The 27,061-nt window shown below is 41.9% G+C and overlaps 1 protein-coding gene and 1 non-coding gene across 2 annotated transcripts; both read right to left on the bottom strand.

The window, feature by feature from the left end:
* Positions 1-12,279: 12,279 nt before the first annotated feature.
* Positions 12,280-15,742, bottom strand: LOC145400975 (contactin-2-like). Its single transcript, XM_080273335.1, has one exon. The coding sequence runs from the start codon at positions 15,595-15,597 to the stop codon at positions 12,280-12,282; it is 3,318 nt and encodes a 1,105-aa protein (XP_080129461.1). The 5' UTR covers positions 15,598-15,742.
* A 6,253-nt stretch (positions 15,743-21,995) lies between these two features.
* Positions 21,996-22,136, bottom strand: LOC145401136 (U4 spliceosomal RNA). The gene has a single exon (XR_013897548.1). It is a non-coding gene; the product is annotated as a U4 spliceosomal RNA (small nuclear RNA).
* Between the last annotated feature and the right edge of the window lie 4,925 nt (positions 22,137-27,061).

The following is a 27,061-nucleotide window of genomic DNA, read 5'->3' as shown; positions in this document are numbered from 1 at the left end:
TGCGCCACACCACACTAGGGAGCACACGAGGGTTGCACAGTGATTGGTGATATTTAACTGTTTGCGATAGGAATGTCTTCGCAAACGCATTGTATTGTAAGTGTGTGAGTACGAAAATATCCTCACAATTTTTCGTTCCTCAAACAGGCAATTGTCTCTCTAGTCTACACCATTGCGACAGTGTTTTATTCAACTTATTACACAACCAGATGATTTTATTCAGGAAGAGGAATGTCACTTGGTACTGAAGAAATCTAATCTCTCTATACATAAAAAAAAGATGACGATGTAAATGATTATAATTATCGGTTGAGAGCAAGTATATAATACAAAATACATCATTGGATTGTAGTGGTTTATCCCGACACCAATGAAGCTTATAAAAATAAAAAGTGGGGTCGGAGGCCCATTGCCGCAGCGCAATTCGGTAGATCAATAGTTTTAAAAGATAAAAAGACGTCACCGTAGTAAAGAACTTATCTTTGTTTGGTCCATGTTAAAGTTATTCACTCAGTTTTTGTCTTTTACTATTATGTATTATTCACGTTACCTGTTAATACTCTTTGTCAATATTTACTTCTCAGTTTTTGTATCTCACGGTTATCTGTTTTTCTCGTTATCAGTTCGCACTCTTTGTCAATATTAGTTACTCCTCATTTGTACCTTATTGTTTGTTTCTGCCTGTTACTCATTTCACGTTATCAGTTTTGTTCTCTTCGTAAATGTGAGATACACATTTTTGTCTGTTGCTATCCATTATTCATGTTATCCGTTCATTCTCTGTCAGCGTTAGTTATCAAGCCTCTCTCTCTCTCTCTCTCTCTCTCCTGATACTGATCATTCACGGTATCAGTTCGTGACCTACCCTGTGTCAGTATTAGTCAATCAGTTTTCCCTGGTTTTTATCGGTATTCGGTCTATCAGTCCTTCCATTAAAGAGTCATATGGCAGGATTCTCACGATGGTGGCTCAGCTGCTTGTTTACAGATCTTTGATATATAACGCTATGATGGGCCTTGAAGCACCTGTTTCATCTTTTGAGTGACTGACTAATAATTTTTGTTACTAGTATATCTACCTACCCATATGTCTATCTGTCTATCTATCTATCTATTTATCTATCTACCTATAAAGTATCTCCAACCTGACCAACAGATGAATTGTTTTTAATTTTCCTGAATGAAGGTCACTCTTGAGAAAATCATATAAAAACGGATTTTCAGTTCGTTTTTCTTCTGTTTAACAGTTTCAGAAAGAGATAAATTTTGTAGAACTCAGTCATTAGGGATTTCTTTCCAACTTTTGTTTAAAGCTTTTAACCCAAGGGCTGTAATTTACCTCCTGTGAGTCTGGTTACCTCATGTGAGCAGGATAAAAAAAAAAAAAAAAAAGTCCCTCCTCTCCCTCTAAAAAGGGAGGCATACTCTTTTTTCCATATAATAAGTGTCCTACCCCTCTCTTCCTAAAATTGGCATATTTTATCTTTTTCCTATATATACTAACCCACCAGTTTATCTTAATGATTATTGTGTCTTATGTTAACTATGACTCTTTTCCTTTTACATTTACCCCAGCCTGCTATATACTGTCCTCTGAGTTAACCCATTTGGCCCAATGATTTCCTATATTCTTTTTATATCCTGACAGTCTTATTACATTTGGAAGATATTTTTCCGAAATAAAAGGGTCAGATATAGCCTTCCTTAATCCCTTCAATACAGAGGGTCTTTCCAGAGGCTAATCAAATCATCCACGGGTGGTAGGAAGAATAAATTATCACGTCATGTGTTGAAAACGTTAATGAATCATGTAATTATGTGATCATATGTAAAGAAAATAGCTGCAATTTGAGAAATGAACTGCCAGCGGCAATTAAAGTCAAATGTGGGTTAATCAGGCTCAAGTGTCCGGTTATGCAACAAAGCTTTGATAATTATTCTATAACACTGTTGCCTGTTACCCTGCTTAGCCTACGTGAACTGGAACTTTGGTATTGGAATTTTGAATTATAGCTCTGTCTTTAGGAAACACATATAGAATGAAATGAGAGAGAGAGAGAGAGAGAGAGAGAGAGAGAGAGAGAGATTTTACACATCTCTATTACACTTCCCCACTCACCTTTGCCCCTAATACTTGTAGAACATTTGCAACTGTGTGCAAATATAGTGAATTCAGTTTTAGGTCATACGCTACGAGGTAATCATGTTTTAAGCCTGACTACTTGGCATCAGAGCTCAAAGATGCTGAGCTCTAAATCATCCAGGTCAATATTGTTCTTTGCACGCTTTCACCTGTAAGTAATGGGTTAAGCTTTACCAAATAATAGTAATGTAAATGAGTTTTGAGGTGATATTAAGTGTGCAATACTTTCCCATCAAAATGTGCTTTCCTTTCCTTTATTTGGTTCAGTTATGTGCAGACTTTTCAGTCATATCCCTGGGACGTAGCAGTTCTCACACCTTCCTATGTCACCACTTAACGCGCGACCGCTTCAAATGTTATCACTGTCCATACTGAGTACAGCACATCTGGGTACAAATGTTCGCCTACGATTCCAGCCCATCATGTTCCACCACAACGTATCATTCACAGAAGCCATCATATTTATGGCAGAGAAACATACGAAGTCTTTCTCAGCTTTAAGATATTAGCCAACGGAGGCAAGTGTCATAGAAAACGTAAGATAAAAGACTAACTTATATCCCTGATTGGACATACCAGGGCTGTCTGTTTTAGGACTGCTGTGATGCTAATAGAGGAGGTGTGTTTATGACATGTTAGTTGGCCTTGTGGAAGATCAGTGGCCTTTTTCAACGCAAATGAAATCCTAAGACTGTTCCTTGCCCCAGGATGGAATGAAGTTTGAATTTTTTAAAACCGTAGATCACTTCTTAACTGCCTGACCATCACCTCCCTCAATAAAATGCCTTCCGGTACAGGAAACTTGTTTGCTTTTGAACTAGCTAGGCTTTATAAAAATCAATTCCAGTTTTACATAACACAGGAAGAACAGACGACAGAAAGCCTATTGTTTCGTAAAGAGGTCATTTGTTAGGGGAAAAATAATTTTATCAAATATCTAACTGTCTGCAGATATATTTAACAGACGGGAAAACCTTACCTGTGAGTATTAGTAAGAGTAAGATGCGAACCATATCGTTGGTATGGGAAGACTCACAGCCCCTCCATCACACGCCCTCTTATAAAAACGAGAGGCTTGTGTAATGCTGTCTGGTTTTCTGATTGTCTCATCAAATACGGGGAACTACAAACTCGTCAATTTAAGATTTTTTGAAACTGTAATCTTGTGTGTGGAAACTCCAACGGGTGACTTTAAATTTTTGCTTGTGGTAACTATATACTGATACTCTACTTTAATCGTATAATATTCCTTTTGTATTCGTTTAGAGAAATATAGATAAACTGAATAATTCAACTGAGGTTACCTCGCCCTGTATATCAGTCCACTTGTATATGTAAAAGTGGTAGTTTGAAACTGCTTTTTAAAAATACTACATTCAACACTGCCCCGATTACATGAAAGGACAGGCATTATGAAATATTTGTTATATTCTTTTATGCTCTGACTTACTCCTTTTGATGAATCCGTTGTTTGTTCATTAAAAAGCAATGATGAAAGTAAGAGTAAATATGTTATTAGATTAACGAAAACTTTAATCTATGGATATCCGAAAAAGGTAAAGTGCCAGTTTACGAAAAATCATCTATTCTATATCACACACACAACACAGTATTGAAAATGACATCTTTTGTGTTTTCCACTGTAGATTTTTTGTTGTTGTTGTTGAACTGAAATGCATCAGGAAATAAGCAGGTACAGTTGAAGTCATAAGGTTCTTTATGCCGGTGCTGGATAGAGACGCCTTCAGTCGGTGGCACTGATATAACTGGGCAGTGGAGCTGCCTGTTTGCGCTTATGTCAATCAGCTCCCTCCTTGCAACCATCCACCCACCCCAAAACAAGGAAAAAAGAAAAAGAAAAAGGATGTTGACCCGAAGGAGACGGACAACTTAGCTTGCAGTCTACAGGATTCAAGTTCAGGTGAGCCAGGGTCCACAACACAAAAGATGCTGAAGACTGAAGAATTCTAACCACCTAACCAGTAATATTTCAGCGGGATAGATGAGCTGGAATTCACTTCATTAAATCGGAAACCCAGACGTGTAAAGGGATTAATGACAGCAACTGTAAACGGGTAATTACTGTCACTAAGCATGCAATACTCCAGGAATCGCTAAAAATATTGCTAAAATGTCTAAAACATAGGTATATTATTTATAAACTCGATAATGGCCATGAAAATTTGGCGCCACACAGATGTAACCATAATTAATCTGGTGCCAAAATTTTTAAACCGAACACCTTGCAATTATATGTGGGAAAAGTTCAAATAAATGAAAAAAATAAATCAAACTTCTTACCTGAGTGTTTTTTGCGCTGGTGATGCAGTTCGTTCACCACAACTTGGCGGAGAATTTCATCATGTCCACCTTATGTCCCATACTTAAATGACAGAATATGGCACTAGGAAAGATCTACAACCATTCCATAGCACTGTTTCATGACTAGCACCATATTCAGATGTCAGTCTCTTGTTACAGACGACCATGAAGGAAGGAGAGAAGGTTAAAATAAATATAAGACAACAGCTGACGTGACCACAAATTTCTCATGGATATCTTACCAGCAATTCCTCTTGATAAACCATTAATGTGGCCACTTGTGATGTCCTGTATATGTTATGTTTGCTGTCTGGTAGTCTTTCTGTGTGTTCTCGTTTTCCCCTTTACCCATTATAATTTTTTTTTTTCAGGTTATAGTGGGAGCCTTTGCATAAATTTTCGAGATTTTGTTGAGCTTCGGTCGCTGTGTGGTGTGTGTGTGTGTGTGTGTGTGTGTGTGTGTGTGTGTGTGTGTGTGTTAAAGACTATGTGTGTTGGTAAGAAAGATGTGTGTGTGTGTGTGTGTGTGTGTGTGTGTGTTAAAGACTATGTGTGTTGGTAAGAAAGATGTGTGTGTGTGTGTGTGTGTGTGTGTGTGTGTGTGTGTGTGAAAGACTATATGTGTTGGTAAGAAAGATGTGTGTGTGTGTGTGTGTGTGTGTGTGTGTGTGTGTGTGTGTGTGTGTGTGTGTGTGTGTGTGTGCAGGGATGTGAATGAAGTTAGTGACGTGGGTGGGTGTTGTGGAGGTGGATGATAATAAGGTAAAGGAAGTTAAGTGAATTGAAGCGCGTCTAAGAACCACTCTGCTTCTGCAGACATCCTTTACACACACACACACACACACACACACACACACACACACACACACACACACACACACACACACACCACGCTCGCTGGCGCAGTGGTAACGTTCTCGCTTGCCATCTGGTAGACAGGAGTTCGCGCCTCGCTCAGGTTGCGAAAAGTTTCACTGACGAAGTGGGTGGTTACTGTCCCCCTTGAGCAAGGGGATGGGTGTGTGCGTGTGTGAAGGTCACAGCCTTGCCGTTAGATTGGACTATATGAGCTCTCAGCTCCCTTCCGGGAGGGTAAAAGCTGACGATCACGACCATCAAGTGATCCTGACCGACTCGGTGAATTACACACACACACACACACACACACACACACACACACACACACACATCCTCCTAAGAAACACGCGTGCACAGACATCCAATCTTCTTAGAAAACACACACACACACACACACACACACACACACACACACACACACACACACACACACACATCCTTCTAAGAAACACGCGTGCACAGACATCCAATCTTCTTAGAAAACACACACACACACACACACACACAAGATAGGGTGCTGTGTGGCAGGATGTGCAACTCTTAACTCAGCTACATTCTTCCTCTGCAATATCCCCTCTTATGTCTTCACAGTTATTCTCTTACTTTTCTTTATTAACACTTTCTCTGGATTTTCATTCCTACCACTTCTAATCCGTGATAATTTAAAACCTCAGTTATCAATTTAGATCTGGAAAAATATTGTTATCTCTGGTTAGAAAGATGTTATCACCTTAAGATAAGATTTATTACTTATACAAAGACTGATGCAACACCGTAAAGCTAAAGGGACACAGTATCCAATAACTGGTTTAATGTGCCAGCCTTGGAGTAGGAAGGCAATATTTTTCAAGGTTACGTATTCTATTGTGCCTGTTTCCTACGGTTTACATTATACACACAGAATATTAACTTAAATGAAAATAAAAAGAATTAGGGTTGTTATTACTTTGTTATAAAAATGGACAATTACAAGAATATACGAGATCTTGGTATCATTTACAATAATTAAAGTGAATTCGGTAAGACAAGTAGCTGATATAACATTTGCGAATGGATAGGCTAGCGTCCTCCTCATCCCCCACACGATACACTTTTCTTCATCCCAGCCTCAATTTCCTTCTCCCCCACACATTATATCATCCTTCATCACGCCCTCCCCCTTCCTTATCCCACTCCCTCCCTTTCCCTCAACACCCACCATTCACCAGCTTACCTTCACCCTCCCTCCTTCCCCCTTCATAACTGTTTGGTAGTCTTAGGTGACATGCCAGTCCTTTCAGTGTCGAGTTTATATTTATTATTGGCGTTGGTGAAGGTATGTGCTATCTGTGTGTGCGTGTGTGTGTGTGTGTGTGTGTGTGTGTGTGTGTGTGTGTGTGTGTGTGTGTGTGTGTGTGTGTGTGTGTGTGTGTGTGTGTGTGTAACAGCAGACTAAGACCATAGAATTTATCGGGTATGTAAAATATTCGTCTGGTAATAAACAGGAATTAAAGCAGTAAATTTTAAATTTATTGGCATTGATGGAGGTATGACCTCTCTGAATGCTGTCTGGTTTTCTTTGCATTTTGCCATCGCCTGACGATTTTACTCTGCTATGATTTTTTCAGAGTTTAGTGTTTTGATATAGCTGTACTAAACCCTTTGAGTACGAGAGGCCTCATATACGTTGAATAAAAGCGCATGGTAGCGACAACAATAAATAAATAAGAACGTCATCCGGATTCAGGGGGCTAAGCAGGTAACTCTTAACCATGTGTGAGCTACAGACACCGTGCCGCCATGCAACGGACAATCAATACTGTGGTGTGGCCCTGAAGATCTGCTTAGTATAAGGCTCGGTCCACCTGAAGAAATATCAAGGAGAATATGATTCACTGTCTTGAAGATGTTAAAACCTGTTATAGTCTGTTTTTGTTCTGGCGGAACTGGTCCACACTCACAACTTTAATTAGTCTTGGTAGCATGAAATTCAGTGAGCCTAAGCTGCAAAGGCAGGATTGAGTTCCCTTGACTACTGATGCAATCGACCCTCCAGTCTGACTGTACCTGGCCATCAACTGTGCTGAAAGAGAATACGGATCTTCGTCGGGTTAGAACAAACGCTGTATAAAACAAATTTTACTCAATTAATCCGTAAAAGTTAGACTCTCTCCCCATTAACCCAGAACCTCATGTGCGTCGAGGAATAACTGACTAGAGCTTTACCATCATCAACGAAAAATTAACAGCAAAATTATGAAATACAAAGTCCTTGCTAGAGTCATAGTCAGTGGAGTCACAGCATTACCAGTTTCACAGCATCAGTCAAAACCACAACCCGTAAACAGCAACAATATGTAGAATATCAACAGAAATTAATCTAGTCATGACTTAACCACCTAACAAAGGCACCGTTACAGGTATACATACACTATAACTTTGGTATCACGGTATTAAAAAGGGAGGGGCATTTGTGTTCTATTCTGTTAATTTATCCATTCAATTATTTGCTTATAAGTCATTTATTTGACTTCTCATTAATTGTCTCAGGTAAAATATTTAAAGTTTTAGTATGACAGTGCTAAATTAGGTGCTTATCCAAAGATAATTTTAAATATAGATAGATAGATAGATAGATAGATATAGATAGATAGATAGATAAAGGCTGATTTAGTTAGCTATACAGTATATTCATAAATAAGAAACGAGTTAGGGCCAAGTATGGCAGAGTATTTTCGTCGGAGTGGGGTAATGGTGGGGTTGGTTGGGGTGAGTGGGGTGCTTAGCTCCTTGACTACAAAGAAGTCTCGTAGTAAAGGGATTAATTATTATCGTCATGTATTCGCTCTATAAACCCTCTCAATCCGATGGTGTACAATATATTTTATTGTTACTGACCGTTTTAATCAGCTCTGGAGAGTTTTTTTTTTTCTCTCTCTCGAACTGGAGTTACATATAACTCTCACCAACCCATTCGCTACTAGCGGACTGTCCTAAGTTGAACAAAATTGTCTGAAGGCAGCAAATAAAAACTAAATGTGACGACACCAGACCGAAGGATATTTTACAGTGCATAAACGTGAACTAGAAATAAAACTATCAGGAAGAGGAATAGCTTTATTCATCTTACTTATTCATTTATATGTTTAATTTCACAGCCTCCAGTATAGTATCAAATATCTATCTAAATGCTCGTTTCTTTATCTAATTGCATTGATTCCATGTTTGGTCAGCCCTATTATATAGATTTTTCTTCACTTACCTTCATTTCTTTTTTTTCTGGCTTATCATTTACCGCATGTTTAAGTTTTGAGTAAATAAGATTGAATAAATGAAGTGTGGTAGTGAGAGGTGTGGAGGCGGTGTGACAGTGTGACATGTGGAATTGTGGGGAAAGGCAGGGTGCGCAGTGTGACAATAGTGTAGCATTGTAAAGAGCAACAGTGTAAAGAGAGGGAGTGTAGTGTGTGGCAGAGTGAAGTGTGGCGGTGTAAAAGCTGCAATGTGAAGTGTGGCAGTGTGTGGTGTGGCGGTTTATGATGTGAGAGTACAGTATTTTCAAGCAGCATCATTCATTGCACAGTGATTTTTTCAACACCATGTACAACTGATTTTATTCACCATAATATAACTGGTGAAACAGAAAAACATTACAGTACTCCACTAAAAATATGATTTCGAAGTCCAAGGGCATTAGCACTTTACAAATGGGCAGCACGGAGCTTAAAAAAACAAAAATATATATATAATTCAATACAACCTTAAAGTACAAAACAGAACAATTAAAATGGTTGTCATAACATTTTAAGTAAGTGACACACTAGGAATGGTTAGACCAGGGGTATACCCATGTTTCTTTCTTTTTTCTTTTTTTTTTGTGGGGGGGGGATTGTTGCCTAAATACCTTCCTTCCTTCCTCTTCAGCGGATCTAACTTAAATCAAACAATATGCACCTTTGATAGGTTACACCAAATATTTGAAATCTTTTCGAAGTGGCCCGTGCAGAAACTTATGGCTAGTATCTTTTATCTTGTTTTACTTTATTTTCTGCTTTATCTCTTTCCTCCCTGTCTTCTCAACATACTGGACGAGGATGTCTGTCAAACGGAACAACCCCCCCCCCTCCTACAATCCTGGATATGCCCTTGGAGAAAGCTTTTTGAAAACTGATCGTACAGCATTATAACAGAGTACTAAGACATCCTACAATTGAGTGTTTTAGTACTGTACAGTACATAAATATAGTTGGCATGGCAGTTTAAATGATGGATGAAAAAAATTAGTAGTACCCTTAGAAATAGGCACAAACATATCACAGGCAGACACAAAATCTCCATCATCATCCAATCCTACATTGCCCCATGAGGAGCGTAGGAGCCCGGGGCTAGGCAGTTGGTTCCGACATTTATGATGAGAGTGACCAGCCTCACTCATCCCTGAGTGGCATTACATGAGCAATCAACCCCAACCACCCCTTGGATATAAACCTTCACCGGCTCAATTCGATTGGAGCGCAATAATTACCCACTAAACCACCAGGCGCCAAAATTTGATTATGTGGTTACCACCCAGCGTAGTAAATGGTTTCCTGGTGCACAGGAAACCATTTGGCTTGTCACTCAGTGTAGAGTCACCCACAGGCTGAAGGAAGTGGAAAGAATGAAGGAAAGAAAGACAGAAGAGGGAGTGTAAAGTCACCCGTAGGCAGAAGGACAAGGAAAGAATGAAGGAAAGAAAGACAGAAGAGAATGGAAGGAAAGAAGAATGGAGAGGAAAGGGCAGGTACCCGAGAGTAGCACTACATCGAGTGAGTGGATGGTGAGCGCCCCCACCTACCACAAAGTAAAACATCTAAGTCTCATAAGTCTCATAAAACCGATGACGTATTTCATAACTTATTCCAGCTACAACCATACACTTCAGTTCACCTTGGGAGAGACTTTTAAAACTGGATAGGATTAGATATACCTGTCTATAACCTCTTCACTACTTCAGATTCCTCCTAGAAGTTTTGCAAAATCGTTTACTGGTAACAAAAATAAAGTGGAAAATACTGTACGTCATGGGATTGGAGAGCTTAAACATGGGTAGTGCAGTTGAGCATTCCGATGATTGTTTCTATATTTGTGCTGCCCTTTGCCTATTTCTGAATCCTACCCACCTCACTGAAATTTTGAACTACTGATTGATGTGATGATGATTATGATGATGGTCATGATGATGATGCGGTACAATTGTCGGTATGATATCCATATAATAATTTGCACAATGCCTACATAGAAACATCACAGCCTCTGGGATACACTGGTGACTCATGGTCATATTCTTAAAAAAAAAAAATGTGGAAACCTAGAGTCACACTCCACGCTAGTCGATATGCTTAAACAAAATATGGAATTTGTTGGATGCCACATTTGTGCGATCTTTAAACGCCGAAATTGCTGGAAAAAATGTGAAGTTCAAGACGGTGTCTTCACAATCGCTCTCATATACAACTAATATAATGATATACTACCATACTACTCTTTTTGTGCAGCCATGTTTGCAAGTGTCACCCCAGGTCACGGCTGTGACTAAGCATACGGACAAACTGTGAAACCCACTTACTGAGGGCGCCGATTGCACCTTTGTGGAATGAAACAGTTTTTGTTTAAGCAAACGACCATCAGTTTTATCACAAACTAGACGTGTTGTAAATTAGTGTAAGCAAAGCTATTTAATGATGAATGCATGATGGCCAAAAGTATGCCTATAAACAAATGTGCATAAAACTGTGTATTCAAAAGTATAATATAAATGTTTATACACAAAAACGTACGGTACTTATAATAATGATCAAACACATTTTATCAAAAGCGTACTCTCAGGCGCATAAGCTTATACACACTATAACGTATGTAGTAGTAGTAGTAGTAGCAGTCGTAATTTTACACCCAGATATCTGAAACGTGGACCCGGTGGACTACTGGCATAAACTGCCATTCCTCTGCAGTACACAATCCTCCTTTTGGGGTAAAGGTAAGGAGTTGAGGGACTTTTGTATAATCAGGCAGTTGAGCCGCCCAGTTATATCTCTGTCACCTCATGAAGGCGCCCCTCTCTGGCACCCTGTACGAACATACAGTACATGCATATATAAAACACACAGAGCAATGAATGAGAATTGTATGAGTTTTCACCCTTTCGATCCGATGACGTATTTTCTGCTTTAGTTTTGCTACCATCAGACGATTTTACTCAGCTTAGGAGACCCTTTTCGAGTTGGAGGGGTTAGATACAGTCAGCCCCTTTAAGACAAGAGGTCGTTCCGAAACTGAATAAAGTCATCTGGAGGTAGCAAGAATATAATGCAAAAATATGTCATCGTATTGAAGGAGTTAACTTTAAATTACAGTGGCTAAAATACGGTACATAAGATCGTGTTCTACATGGCTTTGGAGGCTTCATAACACGTCATCCTTAGCTATTTTTTCTGCATCTTACGTCTCAGTATCCTCCTGTATGTTAAGGTTGCAAAGTAAACTGATACATAAATTATATAAGTAATTCAAGACAGCGTTAAGGTGTATTATACAAACTAAATACTCAAGGAAGAGGTGTTAAGAAGCCTCCTATATTACTTAGCATACGGGCCATACGCCCTACGAGGTGCATTAAGACTCTCATGGTCGGAGCAACTCTAGCATTATATTCCAGCTATCACCAGACAAGATTTTTCAGCTGACGGTGAGTATACGAGCATGAGAGTGTTAATGAAATAACTGCATTTGTGGATAATCCACTGTGTACATTAACATTTTTCTTATCACTGTTCTGCTTCTGCCATACGATTTTAATCAGCTCAGGGGACACCTCTCGTACTGAAATGGATTGCTGGCTGATTTTTACTACATATCAGTCGAGCTCTCTGTAGTGCCATTAGAGTTGCCTATGGTGTTAAAAGAAATGTTTGTAGTGTTTGTAGCGTCAGAAATGTTTTAAGGGACATCAGAAGTGTTTGTGACGTCAGATGGACTGTGTGTCATGTCGGAAGAACTGTTGGTGACGAAATTGTGTGTGAAATCAGAAGGACTGTGTGTGACGTCAGAAAGACTATGTGTGGCATCAGAAGAAATGTCATTGGTGACAGAAGCAACGTCTGGTTCGCCGGAAGGGTTGTGCGTGACGTCCGCTGAAGTATGAATGGTGTTGGACGGCTTGTGGGGCGGGTTGGTCATCTGGCCACCAAAGTACAGGGAGACGGCTTGTTCCTTTTCCGGAGTGGTCGGGTAGTCCACTGTGGATGCTTGACTGCTATAGGACCGCTGTGTGAGGAGAAATATCCGGCTTAGCTTTCTCCCCGTGTTCTTCCTCCTGTCCTGGCAGCAACAGCAGAGAATAACCAGAGCCAGGAGCAGCATGGCACAGACCACAGCCAAAGCGGCCATGTAGCCAACTGGAAGAGACCTAGAGGGCTCCACTGGTAGAAAACCCACCTTTTCAGCAACCGTGTAGCAACCGCAGCTGGAGCTGACCAAGACTGAACACAGCCTGACCCTCACATTGGCCTCCTCTTTAGTCTCTTCCATGAGTTTCATCTCGTAGTGAGAGTCTAAGGTGATGTTGATGTGGTTTTCTGTCGGTATCCACTCCCTTCCCTCGTTTGCTCGTATCTCCACTTGGGCTTTCAGTTGCAGCTCCTCCGTTGGGTGGATCTTGAAGTAAAGGACGTTGGTGGTACGGTTCCAGTAGACGTCCTTTGGTTTGGGTATGTCCTCCTCAGTAATCAGAGACACGCCCTCCAATGGCACTGAAAAATTGCTGGTCCCGGCTTGGTTCATCGCTTTCACTTTGAGTCTGAACAGTGTTTGCTGAGGGGTAAGCTCGATCAAACATGGATTTTGGGTGAGGCAGTCGTACTCCATGGAGGTTCCATATTCTGTCTCAGCATTCACGGCGAAGATGGTGTCCTGGAAGCCTCCGTTGAAACCCTCCTCCCACCCCAGCTTCAGGAAGTTGGTGCCACGGGAGTCCACATACAAGTCACTAGGGGGGCTGGGCGGGCCTCTTTCCTGTAGGGTAATAAGAACGCTGTGGTGGCCTAGGGTGTTGTTGGCATGGCAGAGGTACTGTCCATAATCTCCCTTAGTCACATTTCTCACCAGGAGAACTGAGGAAAACATATTGTCTGCAAGGGACGTAAAGTTAACTGCATATTTCACCCCATCCTGTTCAATAACTTTTTGATCCAGGGACCACTGTAATTGAGGTTCTGGGTATGCCCTCATCGTGCACTCTAAATATGCATCATTATTCAGATCAACAGCAGCTTTGTTGAACCTGTGTGCTTTAACTGGTGGATGTTCTAATCTGATCAGCTGGGAGGTGGACACTTCCCCAGCTTCATTCTTGAAGGTACACAGGTAGATGCCACGATCAGTGGGCACCATTTCATTGTTTCGTCTGCCTGACCCTTTGAAATGTAGTGTTGATTTTATAACTCGTGTTCCATTTGTCTCAGAAGTAACGCTGGTCAAAATGTTGTACATATCATTTACGAGTATTCCCTTTCCATTTTTAAGCCACGTAACAGACGGCACAGGGTCACCCTCAGCACTGCAGGTGATGTTGAGATCAGTCTTTCCATGTGGGTAGGTTATACTCTCAGGCAGCCTCTTCAGAATTCGGGGAAGCTGGATTACCTTGAGTCTGACAGAGGCCAGGGTGCCATGGCCTAGTCGGTTGGATGTCTTGCAATAGTAGAGGCCTTCATCGTCAGGTGATGCGTGAGGGATGATGAAGTTTGGACCCAGAACGAAGGTTTCATTGCTGCCATGCCGCCGCCAGTGGTAGATGGGTGTGGGCCTGCCAGGGGGGTCAGCATCACAGATGAGGGTGATCTGATGTCCTACCACTGCCACTGGAGAGACTGGTGTGATGTGCGTCGTGCCCGGGGCATGGTTCAGCCTCACTGCTACAGTGGCATTACCAACTCGTTCCCTGACCTCACCACTGGAAGTTGTAAATCTGTTGACAGCTCGGCATATATAGTCACCTTGATTGATGGTTGCTGTCATCGGTAGCCCCAGTGTGTTGCCGCTTTGGCGGAAGGAGGGATCACCGTACTTCACCCACTCGACTGTGATGGGTGCTGGGTTGGCAGTGACGGTGCAAAACATCTCCACATCTTCTCCCACATCCACATACCTGGCTGCACCAACAGTCACCTTGGGTCCATGAAGCACCTCCAGAGTCACAGTAGTCTCCCCATACAGTCCATTGCTATTGATCGCATAACACAGGTAGCTGCCACTGTCATTAAAGCTTACCTGTTTAATTATAAGAGTGTAGTCACTGGAGATATCGAAACCATCTTTTTTCCACAGAATACTGACTGTTGGAGGGTTAGAATCCACTGAGCATTTCAAGGTCGCCGGAAAACCTAACTCGACTCTCACTGGGTCTGCTGGGTGGATGGTAACCCGTGGGTGATAACTGACATCGAGGGTGATATTGGCCTCCAGCTTTTGACCGTCTCTCAGGGCTCGGTTCCACACGACACAGCGGTACAGGGCCCCGTTGTCCTCTTTCTCCGGAGTGACGGTGAGCACGGAGGTAACATGCCATTTCTGAACCCTCAGAGTCCCCGATAGCTCCTGTCCTTCATGATACCAGGTGAGCTCTGGGGCCGGGGAACCGCCTTCAGAGGAGCACGCCAATTCGACAGGGTGGGATTCCACAACATTAAGTGGGTACATATTTATCTCTGGGCTACCTGGTGGAATGAGGACGGTGAGAACAGTGATGGCGATGATCAGATCCAGTCCTTTCTCAGTCTGCTTAACGCGACACTCGAACATACCGTTGGCCAGACCGTAGGTGACCGAAGGGATGGTAAGGTCATAGTGGCCTTCTTTCGCCTTCTGGTTAAGCATTTGGGTGACTGAGTAGCTGCTGTTGATGGCCTCTTCACCCATGGCTATGGTGTACCTCTCCCCGTTTTGTTCTAATACCCAGTACATCTGAATATCACTGGAGAAGAAACTAGGCTCACTGAAGGGGCAGTTTAGTGTGACGCTCTGCCCTTCCTCAACATCAACAAGCTTTGCAGTCACTTCCATGTTGTCTTTATCTCCTTCACTCACTTCCTCAGCATCAACCGGCTTCTCTGTCACTTTACTTTCATCTCCCCCACTCACTTCCGTCACGTCTCTCATTCCTCGGTGACTGAACCCCGGCACTACCAGCGTCCCCACCAACAAAAACAGTAATGTCCTCGTCATGGTACTCGTGTGACCCCTAGGGTACGGGTGCATGTACACAGAGTTTGCACGTCACTAAGTTCCACACCACCGACACAGAACCACAGCTCTGCAAAAATATATATACTGTAGTACCTTAACACAGTACTAGAGAATTATGGAACCTTAACACCACACCAGAGAAATATGGAACCTTAACACAGCACCGGAGAAATATGGAACCTTAACACAGCTACTAATACACCAGAGAACTGTAAGACGCTTAGCACAGCAAACCAATTATTTCACTACAGAACTGCAACAACTTAACGCAACTTGCACGTCACTAAGTTCCACACCAACGACACAGAACCATAATAGTACAGAAATATAGAACCTTAACACAGCTCCAGGGAATTACAGAACCTTAACATAACCTCGGAGAACTATGAAACCTTAACACAGCACCAGTATAACACCAGCGAACTGTAGAACGCTTAGCCCAGCACTTGAGTTATTTCACGATAGAACTGCAGCAACTTAACACAGCTCGCATGTCTGTTCTACACCACTGACACAGAATAACAGGACTGGAACATCGTGATACTTTATTACATTAACATAGATTAACAATATCATTACGCAGCACCAAAGAGTTATCTCACCACAGGAATGCAGCACCTAAACACAGCACTGCACGATCAATGCGTCTTTCCTCACCACGGAGACAGAACCACGGTAACTCAACTCTTCCAGTATGTGGGGAATCGTGAGTTATGTCTTGTTACTGTCTGACTAGTTTATCAAGCTTGGGAGTGATCTCTTGTTATCTAAGGGTTAAAAAAAATTCTAGTTTCTTTTCAGAACATGCGAAATATTAGCCGCTGTATAATTGCTACCGCTCGATAAATTTACTCAGCTTCGGAGTAGCCTCTTATCTTCTAAGGATTAACACAACAACACAAGCCTATAGGATCTTAAAACAGCGCCACTGAGTTATGACAGCAAAGAACACAGCACTTTAGGACTCAGTACTCCTTTACACTCACCACTAACTGGCTAAGACACCTTCACACTAAGATTGCCCGTCACCTTAACAGTATCCTCAACACATGCTTCACTTTTGTCCTACCCTCGTTTATCTCGTCAGTTTTTCGTTCATGCCTGTGCATCCACAAGAGTTCGAGATTGTCCATGAATGCACAGATTATACCAACAAGTGTTTTCAAGCCTGACTCACAAATAACACGAAAAAGGAATAAACTTTTTAGTCTTCCAATGTCAAGGAATTCCTTCCTTCTCCGCTAAGTTTTCCTCTTGTCTCTGTTTCACCATTTTTCGTTCCTGTATGCGTTTCCACAACAGTCCCAGCTTCTCCCCCAACATACAGATGCATGCTCTAGTAGTTTCAGAGCCTGACATTCACAAGTGTTGGGGAAAGAAGAAAATACTGTCTCCCGTAGTCACAGCGGAATTCTTACTCCACCGCTGCACTATACTATTTGATTTCATCGCTCTTCTTTTCTGTCTGTTTTTCCACAACGTTCCCAGCTTTTCCTGCAACACACAGACGCTTGACGCAGCAGTTCACAAGCCTGACACTCACATATATCGGGTAGCAATGGGTAAAAAGTGTTGCTCTATGTCTCGCAGCGGGAATCCTCACTCCACCGCCGCCAGACCACACTACCTGACTGGACTGAATGGATCGGCTGCTTCACTTCCTCTCCAAGCTATTTTTTTTTTTTTTTCCTACTCGGCGGCGTGCATGAGTGGTCCTGGGGGATGCCATGAAACCTGTTTCTTCCATTACTATTATCAGCTTAAACTTTTTTTACTTTATTTTTTTTTTTTTCTGTGTGACTGATGCATAGTGACATCATCATCATCATCATTATCATCATCACCGTAAACTTTCTTTCCACGTAACGATAACGTGTTCCTTTTGTAAGTGGTTCATCATCATCATAATCATCACCATCATCATTCTGACACACTTCACACCCAGTGATGGGGATTGGTAATAGGAATGATTCATAGTATTATCATCATCATCATCAACAACAACATCATCATCATCATTATCATCATTTTGACGTTCTTCACTCTTAATGACGTGTTGTTACCTTTGTCATTTATTTCTTTTGGCATCACCATCATCATCATAATATTGCTTCTGTTGTCAGGGGGTACAGCACAATTCTCTGCGCTCCCTCTCCCAGCCTCCCCACTCTTTTCCTCCCAAAACCTGTTTGTAACTGCCGTGGATTGCACTTTGTGGCCGAGGTGATAAAATAGACGTTTTGAAAAGCACAGGTAAACTTAGCATTCAGGCTCTATGACTCACTCTCAGCTGAATTAGATAGCCTGGTATAAGCTGGAATAGAATAATAGAATAGTCACGATCATGAGAGAGTTTATGGTATCAATACTTGCAATTTCGAGCTCCTATGACTCACCCAGGGAATGAAATCATGTGGCATTACCTGGAATACGCCATTAGAGGGGCACCGACCATGAGAGGGCTGGTGGTCCCTTCACTAACAATTACATTCTCCAGTGACCCTTTTTCAGGAGAATCTAATCGTTTGTGGTCAGATGGAATAGAATACTGTAGTAGGGCTGTCCCGGTTATGAGACTGTTCATTTCTTTGTTTACCTTCCCTTACCGTAGCTCCTTCCTTATGTTCTTCTTCCTTCCTAAGTAATCTAGCCTAACCTAACATAGCCTAACTTAGCCTTATTCTAACCCTCCGATATTGCACCATATAGTCGATTTTTCTTTTTTTTCGCCTTTTCTTTTGTTTTTCTTGTTTTTCCTTTTTAGTTCATCTGCCATTACAACCCTCTGCTGCGTATGCCATTGCATGACAGTTATTCTCTGGGGCGGTATGTATGGTATTTTTTGGGGTGGTATGTATGGTATTCGCTGGGGTGGTACGTATGGTATTATTGGGGGGGTTGTTTGAAAAATTACCGTATGTTTCGTTGCGAGAGACCCTTAGAATATTTGGTTGATATATAAGTACTGTAATTATAAGTATATTGAGAGAGAGAGAGAGAGATTATGGGTTACATCATATTATTATCACACCGGATGCACTTTTTTTTTTATTTACTGTGTAAGAATAGAGGGATACGCTGAAAAAAGAAAGAAAGAAAGAAAGAAAGAGGAACCAAAATAAGTAAAAAGTATATAATATATTAACGACAGAATAGAGACATGGATATTTGAACAGGACGCGTGATGTAAGAAGTGACGCAGTTACGGGACTTCCTATTGTGTTGGGGAGGGCAGGTTCCACGAAGGGGGTGAAGAATTTTCCGAGAGATGTGCTGGATAGATATCAGGACTTACAGGTCTCGGTTTAAGGTGTGGGTGTGCCTAAATGATGAAAGATAAGGGATTTGTACTATATTTCGTCGTGTTGTCGTTATTATCATTGACAACAACAATGACAAGGACTAGACAGAAGAAGAACTAAATGTTGATGATATGATGAAACTTATACTACATCCTCTCACTCCAAATCTCTATACCTCTTTCTCCCACTCTATCTCTTTTGTCTCTTCATTTATTTCATCACAGGTATGCTCACTCGCATCACTCCAACCTCTCGCCTGCCTAGTCACCTCACTCCATTTTCTATCCCGCCTTATTATCTCAGGTCACTTCACTTGCACCTCATCTTTTTAATCCGTCTTTCTTGCCTTATCATTACTCGCCTTCTCTGCTGTGCCATTTTCACTCACCATCTCTCTCTCTCTCTCTCTCTCTCTGCCTCATAATTTATGCACCCTACCTCATCCTGTATCTCTAGGCTCTCAGTTTTGTTCCCTTGTTTATGCACTTTAAGGCGTTTAATTTCATCAAATACTCCACCGCTTCTGCTTCTCAAAGTTCCCTGGTGATTATCCTTCTACGCTGGGCGGGATTTGGTGTGTTTCTCCTCATTATGATGCGTCAGAAAGATAAGTAACTGACATTGCCTACGAGGGAAGTATAAAAAGTGGTGTCTGTCTCTCTGTTATAAAGGCGGAAAGTAAAGATCTTATAAGTGCGAAGTAGACGCAGTGATGATTCTCTCTTTGATATGATGCGTCCAGGAGAGTGACAAACATGCCTTAAGTTTGGAGACGCAGCGATGATTATAATATTATACAGATGAAAGTATCGAACAACATGCCCTCAGTGTGAAGGAGACTTAGTGCTGATTCTTCGATATACTGCGTCTGGGAGGAAAGTGACGGATATGCCCCATGTGTGATGAAGCAGACGTAGTTCAATAGTGGGCGAACATCTATATACTTCTTCCTGGCTGTACGTGATGCCTGAAACCGCCGGCAGATGTCAGTAGGTTGTGTAATTATGGGTGAGGCAGAGTGACGGTGGCCTTGAACATGGTGAAAAGGAGCTGAGCCCGAAGCCATTGCATCCGCTTCCTTCCATGCCCCTCCTCACCGTGTTTGTTGTTAATGCAGTATAAGTAGAGGGAGAGAGAGACTGTTGAAACTTAGGCTTACTTTAACTGGGATAATAAGCGTCTAGATGATCCTGCAGTTCCCTTTCTTTGCCCCTGCTTAGGATGACTTTCTTTCGTAACTGAGATACTTATTTTAATGACGAATACAAAGCATAAGAAATTCTGCATTCTTCGTTCCATAAAAAAGAAATCTTAGTTACGAGAGAAAAATGAGCGTAAATTTGTGGTCCAGGTGCATCCCTAGCAACAAGAGCAATCAAACCTTCAGTGAGTCATATTCTCGTTGGCTTAGGAGAATTCGCAACCTCCTCAGCGATTGATTTTGCTTACTACACCTTAATGTCTTCTTTTGATGCGGATCACGTAAATAGTAGAAAAATATAAATAACAGGCAAAGGAATATTAGAGTGCCCTACGTAAAATCAATCGCTGAGGAAGAGGCGGTACGAAATTTGAGACACCGAGAATAATGACGTAACCCTCCACACGCTAAGCCAACCGCGCGTCACGCTGGGTGGCTGCAGGGAGTGACGTCATGGGGGAGTACTGGGACGAAATCGGTATGTTATGCGCTCTAAATTAAATCGTTTTCTGCAGTTCGCTATAAATAAATCCGCTTTCTGTGATGTGCTAAAATAAACTTTCTGTGATTTGCTGGAAACAAAATAAGTTTCTGTACTTAGTTACATATAAGACTCCGTTTTTTAATTCGCTACAAACAAAAAAGCATTCTATTAGTTGAAAAAAAAAAAAAACTCAAAATATCGTTTTCTGTCATTCGCGACAAGTAAGATAGATTTTTGTAACTCGCTAGAAACAAAATTGCTCTCTATAATGCACCAGAAATAAAGACCACTTTCTGTATTGCACAACCTATAAATTCACTCTCAGTAATTCTCTGTATACAAAGCTACAAATAAAGTTTTTGTTTATTAGTGGCAAAGCTGGAGTCTTCATTCACTTAATGCTGGATTCTCCTTTTATATACAGGGCGGTCCGTATACAGTGCTGCACTAGATACCCACTTAGCAGTTTGTTATGTGTTGTAGGGTGGCTCAGTCGGCTGTTGTGGGCGTGGTTGTGGCATTTGGAGTAGGAAGTGAATAAGGAATGTAAGGTAGATACTGATAACACTAGCCGTGCCCATTACACACGAGATTAGAGGTTCGAGGGTAGATTGAAGGCGACACAAACTGAAGATAAAACTGACTAGGCCATATTACACAGAACTAGATAACACACTGATTATATAGTTACACACGCCGATAACAAAGAAAAACAAGATTAATTACATATGAATAAAAGTAACATAATAAACTAACGATATACGAACAGAAGAAACGGAAAATAAAAGGACCATAATTATATACAGAAATATATAATAATCTTACTCTTAACGCATACACATATAAGGTGAAATAGATAATAGTTAACTTTTCCTAACACGTGTGGTTCTATCCTGGCCTGAATCACTGACAATCAATAGGAAATTTTAAGCTGTCACTGAGAGACACGCAAGTCGGGAAGTGGTGTAAGAGAGAGTGGGTGGGAGTTACACCATGTGGCTTGTACACGAACTGTTTTCCTGCCTCACCTTCTCACACACACACACAAACGCCTACTTCAACCTTAAGTCTCACTCCCTGCCTTCTGTCTCTCGTCTGCAAGTAGAAAAAGCTGACCATCCCCCTCATCTTCTTCCCCTCCCCTTTCCGCAGCAACCCCATGTACTCAGACTGCGTATCTTACACACACACACACACACACACACACACAGTTTCTCTCCTTATCCTCTCCCTCTCCTTCTGTCCCCGATGAACACACACGCATATATTCCGTCTCTGTTTAACTGCTATTAGCTACAGACGATAGAAATAAGACCAAAAACTGTTGTTTCCAAGAGACAATACATAGGGGCATAATTATTTTGAAAGTACTCATGGCACTAATGACCATCGAATACTTAACTTATAGATTGGTTCTTTGTAGCTCTGGAACGAGCTAACAAAAATTGCCATAGCCGACGGTCTTTCACGTCGTCTAGGCGGGGTATTGGGAAAAGTTTTCAACTAGCAATAATCGCACCTCGGATATACCTCATTGGTTACGATACTGCCACTGCGCAAAGCTGACGAGTCTCCCGGCATGGCGAGACCTTACTCGTACCACTGCAGTTGTCCGAGTTCGCGCAAGATTATATGGTATTCTTCAATCAGTAATGAAAAAAGAACAATATTTAGCCTTTAACTACTTAACAAAATATAATTGATTGTTCTTTATTATAAAAATTTTTAGGAATTCAAAATAATATCCGTGTACTGTCTCTCAATATCGCACAAACAAATAGCCGACTCTCCTTTGCACTCGCGACTAACTCCAGAAATTTACCTTTTGGTTCTGTATGAGCGCTGATTTTGACATTAAACTATTCATTTACCATTATTTTGTTAAGACTGATTCGTTAAACTTACACCAGGAAAGGCTGTGATGATATGGTTGATACCGCGCAAACATTAGAAGGTAGCCTAAACAGCAGGGAGAGACTTCCACATATGGGATCCAACGTGCAATACTTCTTAGAGGGAAGAGAGGAATCGAAAGTTTGAAATACAGGTTACTGTAAAGCAAAAAGGATAACGAGAGGAATCTTTAAAAATGTGGTAGAAAATGGAATGATATAATGATTCCCAACAGTAAAATAGAGTTTTTAGGGCGGAGAGAGATCGTGCCAGAGAGACATAAGTCACAGTAATTGTGGATATGTCGTATTTACAATCTTTTTCTGTGGTTTTGGAGATTGTAACACATCTTTCTTGGCGATTTATTCTGAACACTCCATCAATATCCTCTTGTGTACTACTGATGTAAACTATGCTGATATTTAAACGATATTCGCTGAGAAAAAGGTGTTACGACCCCACCTCGAATATTATGCATAAGTTGTGTTCGTGTTTTTTCCTTAACTCGTACAAGTGCCAAATTATTGAAAGCCATATTAGAGTGAATAGAGACAGAAAATGGACAGAACAACAAGAGTATTCCTGAAACGATTATAGAGTTGTGGAAACCTCATCCTAAAAACTGATTAATAATCTCTGTGAATACAGCCGTGGGTATCGTAGAGAATCATTGCAACTTTACTCGGAAACTTCGACTAAAATACACACAAGGGCACGACTTGTTTCTGAATATACATATCACACTTTTTATTTTTTTTAAGGAATACCAGACAGCCTCTGCATATTTTTTTTTTTTTTTTTTAATGCATACTATAGTAACCATAGTGTTATGCTGAGTGTTTTTAGGTCGACTTCTCGTCCCAAAAACACTAGCGACTGAGCGGGGTCCTCTTTCCGGACCGGAAGTAAAGCACCAACAAAGGAACAGGACATAAAAACCAGGCAGTATACCTTAATGCATCTATTGCCTTAATTCTACACCGTTACAATATAACACAGAGTGATATTTTAGATACATGAGACAGGGACACAGAGTTAGACTTTGACACCACAAGATAGTTACACTTAACACACGATATGATACATGTACACCAATGTCTTGAATTATATATGGGGATACCCGTATTTCACCTAAAGGCAAAACATATACTCACTTGGGAACAAGGGGAATAAACATGATTAAGAGTCCCTGGGGGAAATACTACTATAAAGAAGACAGGGTGCGGATCGCGATACTTGACACAGTCGCCTAGTCGCGGCGGCACTTCACACAGCCTTTTGATTCTCCCGCGCACCCTAGTCTCCGTTCACAGTTACTGAAAGTTCTTTTATTCTGGGGCTTGTACAATTACTCTAAATTCTCTTATTGGTGGTTCAAGTAATTTTCTATTCTGCCGGGTATGGAGTTCTTTTAGATTAATAGCAACTGTCACTGGTTTTACACTGGTCTTACTCGGTCAGTTCACTGTTCTTTTCCCCTGGTTTGTTTTCGGTACAAGGGGCGTCACTTATTTACCCGTGTTTCCTGGGTGGGGTACACTCTGCCGTCGGGGCGTGAGGAGAGGGCCCTAGGAGGACTCTGCTTGCAAGGGGCAACACACTACCCGCAGGGTAGTCACTGCCCGGGTCCTGGTCGTCGGTTAGGTGCAGGGAGGCCCTCCTGTCTGGGGGCCTCGACCTGAGAGGAGGCCCTTGCCTTGGGGCCTCGTTGGTGGGGTGCAGGGAGGCCCTCCTGTCTGGGGGCCTCGACCTGAGAGGTGGCCCTCAGGACTGCGGCCAAACAGCTGGAGGAGGCGGGCCTGTCGTCTACGGCTCCGCGGGGTGAGGGAGCCTGGGTTACCCTCGCCTGTAGTCTGCTGGTCACGCCTGGGGGTCCTGGGGTTGCGGTCGTCTGCTGGGAGAAGCGCCGACAGGGTTGGGCTGCGGCCTCGTCTCCGTCTGGTGTCTACAAAGAACAGAGATTTCCCAGGCGTGGGAGGCAGGTCCGGTTTCGGTCCTTGCCACCACTCTGGCGACACCTCCGGGGCAACACTCCCGGGTGGTGACGAAAGGTTCCCACAGGGGGACGATGTAGGAAAAGGTTCCACGGAGTACGTGTCCTCTCCTATGTACAGGGAGGGAAGCAGTCCGAAGCACAGAGGCGACTCTCCTGGGTTTGCTACAGTCGTGGCTAAGGGTCCTCTCACCCTGAGTACCCACCTCTAGCTGTAGTCTTGGGCCTCCTGCCCTTGGAGTGGCTGAGGGCACAACCGCCCTGGTGCACACGTTAGGCCGTAGCCTAGGGCCTCCTGCCCTTGGAGTGGCTAAGGGCACAATCGCCCTGGTGCACACGTTAGGCCGTAGCCTAGGGCCTCCTGCCTTTGAGGGTGTAACTATGGCCGTCACCAAGACGTTACTTGGGACTGAAACTTGTTCAGTCCCACCCCAATTCTGGCGATGGTTCGTTCGTTAAAATTTCCTCCATCTATAGTGGAGGCCGGGCCATACATTAGCCCGATCTGGCGATGGTTGTCCCGCCCGCAAGGTCGTTGGCGTTTTCCGATCACCTGGTGTCGGGGTAGTTGCGGGGAAAAAGGACTCAGGACAGTAGTGTCCCGGTGACCCTCTTGACTTGGGTCACTAGCCCCACCGCTGTGTCCTCCTGGGGTGGTGGTGTGGTAGCGGCCCGGTGGTGGGATGGGGGGGTGGCGGGGTGGGTGGTCCGGCGGCGGGCATTTTCCATAGTATTCATCCTAATATTATCTTTTTCAGTATATACTATGGTAGGCCTATGTGTGCTTGGAGCAAGATGGCACTTTTTTTTCTTCCTCTTCTCTTTTTTTCTTTTCTTTTCTGTTCCTTTTTCTTTTTCTTTTTTTCTTTTTCTTCTTCAATTCTTTTACTTCTTCTTCTCCTTCTTCTTTGTCGTCATCATCTTTTCTTTTCTTTTCTTTTTTTCTTCTGTTTTCCTCTTCGTTGTTGTTGTTATTGTTGTTGTTGTGCTTCTTCTTCATCTTCTTCTACTTCTCTTCTTCTCTGTTTTTCTTCTTCCTTCTTCTGTTCCTTCTCCTTCCTTTATTTTTTAATCTTGTTATCACCAGGCCATTATATTCAGTTAAGAAACCCGTAGCAGTGTGTAAAAGGGATTAAGTGAAAGCTATATCAAACTCGTTCTCTTCAACATCTTTTCTTTTTTTTTTCTTTTATTTAAGAGAAGTTGGATATAACTTCAGAGATAGTCATCGGACGGAAAAAGTTAAAAAATGAAAATCACGGTCATTAAGTCTCTCTCTCTCTCTCTCTCTCTCTCTCTCTCTCTCTCTCTCTCTCTCTCTCTCTCTCTCTCTCTCTCAACGTGGGCTGCAATAAAATTTCTTTTGAACCATCATCATTTTAAAACCATGAAATTTTTGAGCATTTTTTAAACATGAATCACGGACACGCAGTACTGCCGACGTGAGAGAGAGAGAGAGAGAGAGAGAGAGAGAGAGAGTGAACATTTTCAAATGACTTTCTTCTTAAAAGACTGAAAAATAAGACCTTTAACAATAATCCTGCAGTTCATATTATGAGCCTCCTGAAATACTGCATTCGTCTCCTACAGTTTCTACGCATGATCACTAACCCCTCAGACTCACAATATCCTACTTTATCGTTGTTGTTGTTGTTAGTAGTAGTAGTATAGTAGTGTTGTTGTTGTTGTTGTAGCCCCAGGTTCAGCAACAACAACCGTAATTAATGCAAGATAATGACCGTACTGTACAGCTGCCGCCATGAATATCGATGTCCTTCAAAACGATAAACAACCAGAGAACGAAAGCTTTCAAAATCTAATGATGTGATCTTCGAAACCCCCCAAATTTTAAAGAATCTTGTATGAATTCCATAATTGTTAGTCTAAAAACTGGGGAGATTATTATTTTTGTCCGCAAATGTACTAAATGATAAAAAGAATGATGATAAAGAAAAGCCCTGTTAATATATCTGTAGCGGCTTGATGTGTTGCGACCACTGACCTCTGACTCCATGCTTTGATATGAGCATTCTTTATCGTGATTAATGAAAGCTAATGACCGTAGTGCTCCTAGTAATGGATTTCGTGCTCATTAAGTAACCCTTACCTAATTAAAAGAAATGTAGTAGCAAGTTTCGGCGTCTAGGCACTTCAATACAAATAGCACTATTTTTTTTCAGGATATAGTTTTGCTTCTTGAGGTACGTGATTGGTACTTGTGGTCTCAGTGTCTTGGATATGCCTTGATTTTGTGTCAGACGCCTTGTTTATGTCTATTGCTGCTATCGCGTCTCTTAATGTATTTACTCCTTGTTGAAGCCACTTAGAATGAGGTGAGATAACTCTGAGAGGTGGCTGATGGTTGAGTGCTTAGGTCGGAATCCACGTTGGTAGTCAGAGAGACGGATGTGATGGGACGGGGTGGTGCACTTTAAATTAACCTTTCCATTATTTTTGGTAGTGTGCAAAGCGGCGATATTTGTCTATGTTATGCCATATTACTGAAAGGTTTTTCTGGTTTAAATATTATGAGGATGATGGTTGTTTTCTACTAGATACCGATGAATAGAATGAAAGATGGTTACTCATTTTCATCTCATCCT

Source organism: Coenobita brevimanus, chromosome 54 (assembly GCF_032717465.1).
Source record: "Coenobita brevimanus isolate Jiangsu-jjx chromosome 54, ASM3271746v2, whole genome shotgun sequence".
NCBI lineage: Eukaryota > Metazoa > Arthropoda > Malacostraca > Decapoda > Coenobitidae > Coenobita > Coenobita brevimanus.
Note: the sequence above shows the minus strand (reverse complement) of the source record. Positions and strands in the feature narration are given on the sequence as shown.